The sequence below is a fragment of the Haliotis rufescens genome, unplaced genomic scaffold (assembly GCF_023055435.1).
Source record: "Haliotis rufescens isolate VD_foot unplaced genomic scaffold, xgHalRufe1.0.p SCAF_24, whole genome shotgun sequence".
Classification (NCBI taxonomy): Eukaryota; Metazoa; Mollusca; class Gastropoda; order Lepetellida; family Haliotidae; genus Haliotis; species Haliotis rufescens.
The window spans coordinates 9,913,817-9,924,449 of record NW_025963935.1 but is presented as its reverse complement, the minus strand read 5'-3'; the positions used below and the strand labels follow the sequence as shown (position 1 = coordinate 9,924,449).

General features: G+C 39.2%; 1 protein-coding gene across 1 annotated transcript; it reads left to right on the top strand.

Annotated features, from left to right (window-relative positions):
* Positions 1–398: 398 nt before the first annotated feature.
* LOC124120443 lies at positions 399–8,904 on the top strand. The gene is made up of 6 exons (XM_048401900.1): positions 399–929; positions 1,801–1,885; positions 2,539–2,738; positions 3,985–4,067; positions 7,391–7,580; positions 8,584–8,904. Exons 1-6 carry the CDS (start codon positions 624–626, stop codon positions 8,698–8,700), a joined length of 981 nt encoding a protein of 326 aa, XP_048257857.1. The 5' UTR covers positions 399–623; the 3' UTR covers positions 8,701–8,904.
* The last annotated feature ends 1,729 nt before the right edge of the window (positions 8,905–10,633 follow it).

Genomic DNA, 10,633 nt, shown 5'->3' with positions numbered 1-10,633 from the left:
AGGAATGTGCTAAATATCACATTTTCATCGATTTTGGAGCCTTGGTAAGTCATCACCATGTCAATGTGAAAGAAAACGTCTTCGGTGTTATTTCTGAACTATTCAAAGATGTGTCAGGATCCCATGATTGTGGGAAAAAACATAAAGCACTGTATCACTGTACATAAAAGCAGTTCCATAGAGTTGCGATCGATTTGCACACTTGTTTGTTTGGCGAAATTAACTTTTTTTCTCTCAAACGCTCAATCGTAGTCTTTGATTGAACATCCAAGGCAGTCTGAGTTATATTGATTTTTCAACAATGAAGCATGTAGCTTCGCCTACTGCATTCCGACCTCAATCAATTCTTAGTTACTTGCTTTCGAGGTTGAGATCAAAGATTTTCAAATCTGGTCTGGTATTTTTCCACTCATTTCAAAGACGCAGTTACATTCATTCCTGTTTTTCACATGGGCGTTGCTTCAGTTGAAAGCAAAGACAGTCAGATAACAAAGAAAACCCACTGAGGAAGTTCACATGGCTTTACTCCACTGAGGGGTCCAACTTTAGAGGTGAAGTATGAGATTCAACATTCATTACTGATACCTTTCCCTTACTCATTTCTTTTCTCACAAAAGAGGAAAATGCAATTTTGTCTTTTTACCGTAGTCCTTGTCCTGATTGGGGGAGGATTAGGTAGTTGTGGCACTTGCTTCAACGCATCTTCTGTTGTGGAGGTAGATGCGCATATGGAACATTACGTGTTTAGGAAAGTAAGGTCACCGTCTCTCTATTCATGTGCATCGGAATGTCTGATGTCTTCAGTCTGCATGTCCTTCAACTTTGAGACCAAGACTCGCATCTGTGAACTCAACAGCAACAGAAGTGATCTTGTGACCGTCACACCGCGGCCAGGATTTCTTTACAGTGACATCAACCACTGGCCTGAGGTAGTTATATTATCAATCACTTATTAATCCTATTTTTCGTTGTGAGGTCAAAATGTCAAAACCATGTCATGTAACTTTCTTTACATTCTTTACACATTGGTATACCTTTTTATATTTACTTTATGCCAAGAAGAAACTGTGATATTTATGTTTATTTGTTTGTTGTATAAACATACTGGAATATGTTTATTTTTGCGAAAAATGACCGTTGTCATCGGTCTACAATAACTCAAAGAGCTTACACCATCAAATCCTTAAGGTCAACCACCGTACACCTTGTGGTCTGGACACATTAAACCATCTCTCTCTCTCGCTCTCTCTCTCTCTCTCTCTCTCTCTCTCTCTCTTTCTTTGATGTTGTATATGTTGCAGGGGAACCGTTCAGGTAGCAGAGGAATTGTTAGTCCCCTGTGTACCTAGTGTGTGGCCTAACTTTTGTTATCTATAGCCCGATTATTTTAATGTATTTTTGTCTAATCATTTATGGGGGCACGGGTGGCACAATCGACTAAGGCGCCGTGATTCGCTGTGCAGAGTTGCGTCCCCTGGACACGCCAGAAACCTATGGTTGTGGGTTCGAATCCGGGTTCATCCCGATTATGTTTCTAGGTTTGTCGGCACCATACCCGTGCTCGTGAGTTTCACCCAAGTGGTAAACGTCTAAGACCTGAATCACTTTGGGCTTTCCTCCCACATTAAGCTGACACGCCGTGATAGAACTGGAATAATGTTAAAAGCGGCGTTAAACCCAACTCACTCACTCCAATCATTTGTTCTTTCAATTAGCTAAATCGGCTGTGCTAAATATCTATCTGAATCATGTGCATTGGAAGCACACTAAACACCATATGAATGTATTGTTTATAAATAGTCACTCGCTGGAGCCTGTTCGAAGACACCTTGTCCGACGTCCAGGTGCCAATTAGATCGGCTCGGACGTGCATCATGTGAGACAGGTAAATCTTTTACTGGTAACAGGTAATTCTATTTTACGCTATTTTTTATTGAAATCATATGGCTTGGACTGACATGACATGCCATATGAGAAAGTGTTTGTCACGAATGACTTTTTCCAGGACAAAGCGTCTGCCCGGGGATCGGTGTTTCGACCCCGGCTATGTCACATCAAAAGATATCAAAACCTGGTATTTGTTGTTTCCCTGCCTGGCGCCGGGCATTAAGGGAATAAAACAAGGACTAGTCAGAGTGGGACACACATGTTAAACTGCGCGATGGCATTTCAGTTAGCCAGCAAAGAATAAGTTATTAGACTAGTAACCGCAGCCACACCCACACATGAACGAACACACACAGACACACAATTAGTGCAAGTATAATCGTGTCATGTATATTGATCGTGTTGATAGCGACCTAACCTAACCCAAGAACAATAACTGAGAAAAGAAATAGGGTTTCAACGTTCGAGCATGATTTTTTAACTGTCAGTGACCTCTCAAATGTATTAGTAGTTGGGCGGCCCCATTAATCTGTTGCAATCGGCGGCGTTCAACTCTAAAATCCCAATAATGACAGATTGGTCAAACATACATGTACTCACTTTAAGCTTAAAATAAACCAATATGTTATATGATTGGGTTTTAATGTACAGAGTTTCAGGGTTGTGGCGCACCACCTTCTGTTGCCAATGCTGAGATTCATTATGACGGTGTGTACGAAGGAGCAGTTGCAGAATACACTTGCAAGGACAACTTCATAATGTGCACGGATAGAAACAGCAAAGTCTGTCAGTTGACAGGAAATTGGAACGGTTCTGTCGGCCCGTGCGCACAGTACAGTTGGGACAACCCGGTAAGATGGTTATGTGGTACAGTATGAGCGTTGATTATGAAGGTAGCATCAATAATTGTGACAAGATGGATAGGTGAGATGGACTCAATTATATCAACCAAATAAAACCGCTGTAAGAATTAAAAATGACACGGAGTGTACGTGGCATTACACACATAGATCGGCGATGTCAGAACTAGTAGAACTGGTCTTTGGAACTTGATCCGGTTGGTCTGCCCTTGTGTAAAATATAACGATTTTATATGACTGTGCAAAAGAGTGAACAAACAGTATGTGGAAATGAATGTGTAATGGGAATTCGATTCGATTTCCATCGGACAAAATCATGTGTCAGAAACAGCAAAGGCAGTCGTACAATAAAATGCATATGAAACTGAAAACATTTGCGTTGGCAATACAAATCTGTGCTACTGTGTTCCATTAACAGCATATAAGAACATCACATCACACGGATGATGCTGAGACAGAGACATGTTATTCTACAATTAATAACGTCCTTGCTAGATATTTTTGATCTGCAAATAAAAAAATGTTTGATGCAATAGGAAATCAAGAATGTTTTCCAAACATCCCGAGAGACGTTACAAAATTAAAAGTGAAATCAAATATAAAAAACGTTACCTTCATTTGAGGTGTTTATGCCAGTAGGCATACTCCTGCTAACGTAACTGAGTGAGTTCAAATTTAACGTCGCATCAGCATTATTTCAGCCATATAACGACCAGACCAAGTAAATATATTTACAATTTACTTGTTAAAGCATATATTCTATTTAAAAACAAGTTTTGAAACATATCTGAGCATAACAATATCATGTATAAAGTTCTAAAACACGGGCTATAGGCCACTAGTAACCAAAGCTGGGCCACCTCGATGGGGATCGTGGGGACTTACAGTGCATCTGCTTCCTGCATGACACCCCAGGGGGATTTAAGTCATCGCTTTAGCTACTTTTGGTTGGACAATAATTTTACGTTACTTTAACCCCCTGGACAGAGCCTTCCATAATGTCAATTGATAATAGCATTACACCAAAGTTGGAGACAAGCATTTTTGTATTCACATGCACATTTAAAAATTGTTATACAGACCAATTTCTTTCAAATAGCTGATAATAAGATGTCCGTTGACACGGTCCTGCTAAAGGAAACACCAGCTAAAATAGGTATGTAAATGTTTGCAAAGGATTCAGAAATTATGCAGCTTGTTAAAAACATTTTAAGTACCCTTTTCTTCATTTACATAGGTGACGAACTTCCTCATGGTCGTGCCTTGTGGGAATGCAACGAATTTCAAAGTGGCAATGAACATCACCCCAACCGTTATACGGTAAAAATAGATATTCGCATTCATGATTATGAAGAACAAAAGAATAAGCGTGACTACTCAGAGTGTGTATTTGGCTCCGTGGCAATTCCAGGTTAGCGGTGTTCCCCAGTAACATATGCTTGCGATGCAACGGTTCGAGTGGTCCCCTGACTAGCCCCCTGACGGTGTGATGGTGTGAGTCGTTACTCATAAAATCAAACACTGCATGGTCTGCCGCGGACTCGATTATTTACAGGAGGCTGTCATACTGATTGAATATGACGGACTGCGGTGTTACAAACCTTCATGTAATAATTACTCTTAATGTAAAAATATTTTACATTTAAGTGTTGCCGGTTAACCCTTGTTACAACTCTGAATGTTACAAAATACTCTTAATGTAAAAGGGACAGACTGCGGAGTCTCAAGACCGTACATGTGGCGAGTCATTATAGCCACACTTTACATATTGTGTTTGTATTTATAAGAGTTTCGATAGCACATGGGAATCAAGACAGACAAGAGATGACCCATTTGGGGCAATGTCATGTGATTAAATTCAAAAGCATTTATCAGTGACATTGCTATTAGATAATCTTTGATATACATGTAATTCTTTCGAAAATCATTGTAAAAAGGACAAACACAAAACGAATTCAATTTTTTCTGACTAGATTACATGATGAACAAATGCTTTTCAAGTTGTTAATGGGTGGTGTTCTTACTTCATTTACAAATAGGATCAGTAAATCAAGTATATATTTTATTAAATGTTTTCTTAAGTTTTCATTCGTGAGTACTGATAAATATACTTCTGGCTGAAGCAAAGTTTTGAAAGTTTTGTGATATTCATAACGTGAACTATCCTCCAAAGTGTAATGCCATTCTAGGTAGAACTTATTTATAGATCGATTTCGATGTTAATTTGAAACATGTTTACATTTCCAACTGACTTACACAGTCATATGAGCCCTAGGTTGTTTTGGGGTGGCTCCCCTGTCGGGGTTGTTTGGGGTGCCAGGTTCTTGGTACTTGTTTTTGATAACCACTTAGCTTTCCTTCCACATGTTAGGTGCCTTTGGGCTGAATGTCTGGAGGCGCTTGATTTATTGAAAGTTGTTTCTAATTCGAGGTGGGGAGGGGATTGGGCGGCCCTCTTACACCTGTACAGGTCGCTGATCAGTACAAAGCTTGATTGCGGCTCCGTCGTCTGTGATGGATAGCCTTTTTCTTGGGCAGCGCTGTCTAGGATTGTCTTTGCAATGCATCACTAAATTGTATTCTAGTTGGTCGAATCCGGCTTTTGAGTGCGTGTTCAGTCCTCTCTGTGAGGATCGTTGCAGTGGGAAGTCCACACTCACTCAGCAACTCGGAATCAGAATAAAATCTGCCATTTCGGCTTCTGATCTTTGATTGCATGATTCCCACGAAACTAAACTTGTTTCATCTCTTCCTTGGCAACTGGTAAGCCAGAGGTAAACCTTATATTAACAAAACTAAAGAAATCAGATAGTAACCAACTCATTTGCCAACAAGAATACAATCAATTAAGAAACACCAAAGACACTTACAAATCTATATTAACATATGGATCGAAGGCTGGTGGCACAGGTGCTACTGTCACAGTCAATGGATCCAGAGCAATATCTTCACGATTACCAGATGACACTTCCATATTCACAGCAAAAGCAAACGCCATTTTAACAGCACTAACATATATCAATAACCAATCAAAACATAAACAATTCATTATATTTTCAGATTTTATTTCGTGCCTTTAGGCGATTAAAATATGTCATCCAAACATCCACGTTTAATCCAGATTCTTGAATTTATAAATGATCTTGCTACTGGCCAATATGACCTCGTCTTTTGTTGGTTACCAAGCCATGTTGGTATCATTGGTAACCCAATGGCTGATGCTGCTGCAAATGCACCACTCAACAAATCTGTGACACCTCTTCTTATACCATACACTGATTATAAACACATAATTATATCTTACATCCGTGATCTAATGCAAAAGAAGTGGGACACCCAAGTAAGTATCAATAAATTACATTAAATTAAACCAAATATCGGTAAAACTAACTGGGTTGTCCGTCCAGATTTGAAGAGGTCATAATGCGGCGATGTCGTATTGGCCATAGCAGCAATATACGCATGAATATGTAGAACCTCCGTTTTGTATTCCTTGTGTTGAAAATTACTTGCTTTAATGTATTGATTATTCAATTACAGGGGATAAATATTTTAGTGTCAAAATAGTGAAGGCAATGTAAATTCACGTTTAATCATTAACCTTTTAAACGATATTGAACTAATTCACTAATTTTGATTTAGAAAGTTATGTATTTCATAAATCGGTAGTGTATGATTATTAACTGAGATTGTTTGTGGCTGTGCCCTCTAAGGCGGTTAAAGTACCATAAATTTATTTTCCCCTTGAGAGGGTATGTAAGACCACCTCATTCAAAGAATATATGTTTCTACCCCATTTTTACTGCAGAATATTCGTTCCCTTTTTAGCTCTGGATAAACTTGCATCAATTGCCAGAAACTAAGGGATAGGTGTAAATCCTGCTGGGGAACCATGCAGGTCTCCTTGGTCCCTAGTATGGTGACCTTACCTTTGTTGCTGGCGACCTATAGCCTCATTCTTATATTGTCAAAGTCATTAAGTCAAACTGTGATATATTGCAAGTTATTATACTGTCCTTCGTTGACAGATTTTATAAATATTCAGGTCACGCTATTGCTGAAATATTGCCGACGTGACTTAAAATTAAATTCACTCACTCACTCACTCACACACTATACAGTCATATAAAACCAAAACCATGAGAAAATAAAATACTTGTTATATCTGATGTCAAAGTATTCTTTTGCATGTTATATACATGTTTAATCATGTTATAAGCTAATTTATGGAGACGTCGTCATGCATATGAAGACGTTTAGACTAGTATTTCAAACGTCTAATATTGGGCCACTAGCATTTGTTATCGAATCTCATCATCCATCCATCTTTTAACAGGGCAGATGTTCACAGTTGTCACTGATGGGATATACAGATTAATTTGTTAGAAAGTCTGTCAATGTTCACAATTTGATTGGCTATAATAATAAACAAGTCTGTCTTCCAATCTCTTCAGGAACTGAATCACTTTGTTCCAAATAGATATATTTTTGTTCATGGAAAGCAAACTTCGAATAAGGATTCCAGATCGAAAGAGACACTGTAGGACCACCATCGTGTTTTCGAAAATTCGTATCTGTGTTTTTATACGATCTAGAAACATATTTCAAAATTTACACCAACAATTTGTTCCTGTTTTTTTTAGAATATATATGGATGTTCGCGGCGAAGGAAATCTTCTGTTTCATGCTGCCTTCCGACTGGATGAAAACACTCTTGTATTGAACTCACGCTTTGCCGGTGTGTGGGGAACACCGATTGATCTATCGCCAGTCCCATTGGCAGTGGGAACGGAGTCTCTGGTGGAGATACGACTGGATCAAGGCATGTACATGGTATGTTGTTGTTTCTTCAAACATCCTCTACTTGAGCTTTGTCGAAATCACAAATTGGTAGTAATTACTGCGTCTTGGTGGGCATCTGTCTGATCAACATTTAAATAAGACAAAATATGTTTCTAAAGCAGTGAAGGCAATAAACCAGTTTTGTTTTCTTTGGGATCATATGCCATAGGAGCGTGTAAAGTAGGTTTAGGCCACAAGAATGTGTATTTAAGTCATGTCAGGGCATGTCACCCTCACTGTGCCCAGGCTTTTGTAACTCTCAAACCTCTTTGGAGAAACCAACCAGCAGGCATATAGTGTTAAAAGCAATAAAAATCAGTCAGGGCATTTTTTCATTCCCCCCGTCATTTGATGTAACGTTACACAACAATTCTAAATTATATATTTGTGATTTTGTCTGCCTTATTTCAGAATGCAAAATAAACAAAATAGTATTTTACTTTTAAAAAAATATATGAATTTTAATGTATGTTTCATTTTGGGGAATCTTTAACTTTGAATGGCTATTAATTGAGTCACCTCAATCAGAAGAATGTGAATTTTCATTGTAAAATCAAGATGCAGCATTTTTTAATCTGTTATCTTACATCCCCCATTACTACTATGATGAATATCCTGGAACCATTTCGCCCTGTTAGCCTTGTTTCGCACTTGTCCTCACCATGTCCATGTCTCCTATCAAAAACATTGCACAGAATGTCTTTTGTTAATGAGAGAAATGTCCTAAGACAGTGCGTTCGCTCATCACGCCGAAGACCCGGGTTCGATTCCCGACATGGGTACAATGTGTGAAGCCCTATTTCTGTTGTCCCCCGCCGTGATATTGCTGGAATATTGCTTAAAGCGGCGTAAAACATACTCACTCACTCACTCACTCACTCACTCACTCCTAAGACAGTTGTTAGCGTCTCCAATAGAAGCTGTGGTTCCAATAGAACAGAATGGAAACGTAATGCACTGGATAATCTAAGATGCTCCATTTGATTCGTTGCAGCTAGCTGTAGATGGATCAAGCATAAACAACTTCACAGACAGATACCCGAATGAGATCCGAGAAGACGTCCGTATCAGCGGTGACGCCAACGTCACCTCGGCGCACATCACCATATGATGTGATGACTCTCGGTAACAAACCCTGCTAGACAAAAACATCTCACAGCAAAGCTAAAAACTGTTTCTGGACATACAAAGCTATGGGAACATTGTATCATTCTGCACAGTCAGCGGAGTATCAGACATTGTTTTTTCAGATATATAACGTCATGATACAATGGGTGACATATGTTTCAATTACAATTAAACATGGTGGTCTCTCGGCTTGTGTTGTTCTCTTCCTTGGTAAGTGGCGTTTTCAAAGTCGTATAGCTGGAATTTTGCCAGAATATTGCATAAATGTCGTAAAAGGCGACTAACGGGATTGGTTGGTCAGGCTCGCTGACTCGGTTGATGCATGTCATCGTATCCCAATCGCGTCGATCGATGCTCACGATGTCATTCACTGGATTGTCTTGTCCAGATTCGATCATTTACAGATCATATAGCTGGAATAGTCCTGGGTGCGGCGTTAATCAACAAACAAACAAACAAACAAAAAGGATAAAATGCGATCCATAGTTTCTTATGTTTATGACACAATGTAACAATAGCGAACACCATTTGCTTTAATAACTTCCAGATAATATTTATCGAATCCCAAATGGATGCAGCCATTTGTGAACTTGTGGTATTTGCTGTGTCACCTTTCCTCCTTTTATGAGGGTATGGTATTATCCTCGTGTTCGACGTCATGACGATCACATGTTCTTGTTCATCCATCTTATCAAATGTCACATCAAAGGAACATGTCAAAAGAGACGGTCAAGATTGATGGCAGTACTTTGTACTGGCTGTGGAAAGTCTCTTCCGTTTCAGATGTTTATCCCATTGAAGAAGTGAGTGAATGAGTATGGTTTTGGCAATATTTCAGCAATATCGAACTCGGGTCTTCAGCGTGACGAGCGAAAGCTTTAACCACTAGGCTACCCAACCGCCCCAATTGAAGTGACGAGCGAACGCTTTAACCACTAGGCTACCCGACCACCCCCATTGAAGCAAGAGTGAGTGAGTGAGTTAAAATTTTATGTCACATCAGTAATAAATTTAGCCATATCGTGACGAGAAGTGACATATAACACATAGATTTATAGGTAATAAAAACCTGTCAGGAAAGGACAATAGAACAACTAGAGTATCACAGTTTCGATTTTAAAACTAGTTGAGAACATTTAAAAAAATACATTTTCAATCAACAATACAATATAAAAATGGGCTTTAGATCACTAGCAACCAAAGGTAGGCAACCACACGAGAGACTGTGGGGACTCACACTACTTCTGCTACCTGCACGGTTCCCAAGAAGGATTTACACCATCCCTTCAGCTGCTGCTGATGGTACGCAATGAAGTCATTAGTGAAAATACACAAATATTCTACGTTTAAAACTGAGGTATGAATCATGTTCTTTGAATGATGTGGCCTTACATATCCTCTCAGGGGGACGATACTTGTATGCTACTTCAACCCCCTTTGAGGACACAGCCAATAACCATCCGAGTCACAATTATACATTACCAACATAAAATAATATAGAAATATACCTATAATTAAAAAAGAATTGATAGTTTTAAAATGATCCTTAATTGATGATGATTTGAAATATTTATCCCTTGGAGAAATCAACACACTCGAACCAACAATCATAGGTTTCTGGCGTGCCCAAGGGACGCAACTCTGCACAGCGAATCGCATGCATATTCCTATCCTCTGCCTCCAGTTCCAGTTCTACAACTAGCTCCAGACCATCATTAAGAGGATCAAAGTCAGGAACAGATGCCACTGCTTGGCGATTTCAACATAAAAGAGGGTAGTGACCGTTAATTCTGGTTCTGGTGTAAGGGACATAATGGAATCGGCTTCTCAAACTGTGCATACACCACTACCTATGCAGCAGCGATTCCTTATTCCAGACAAAGCCTAAGCACAAAGTGTCATGAAGACACCTAGTC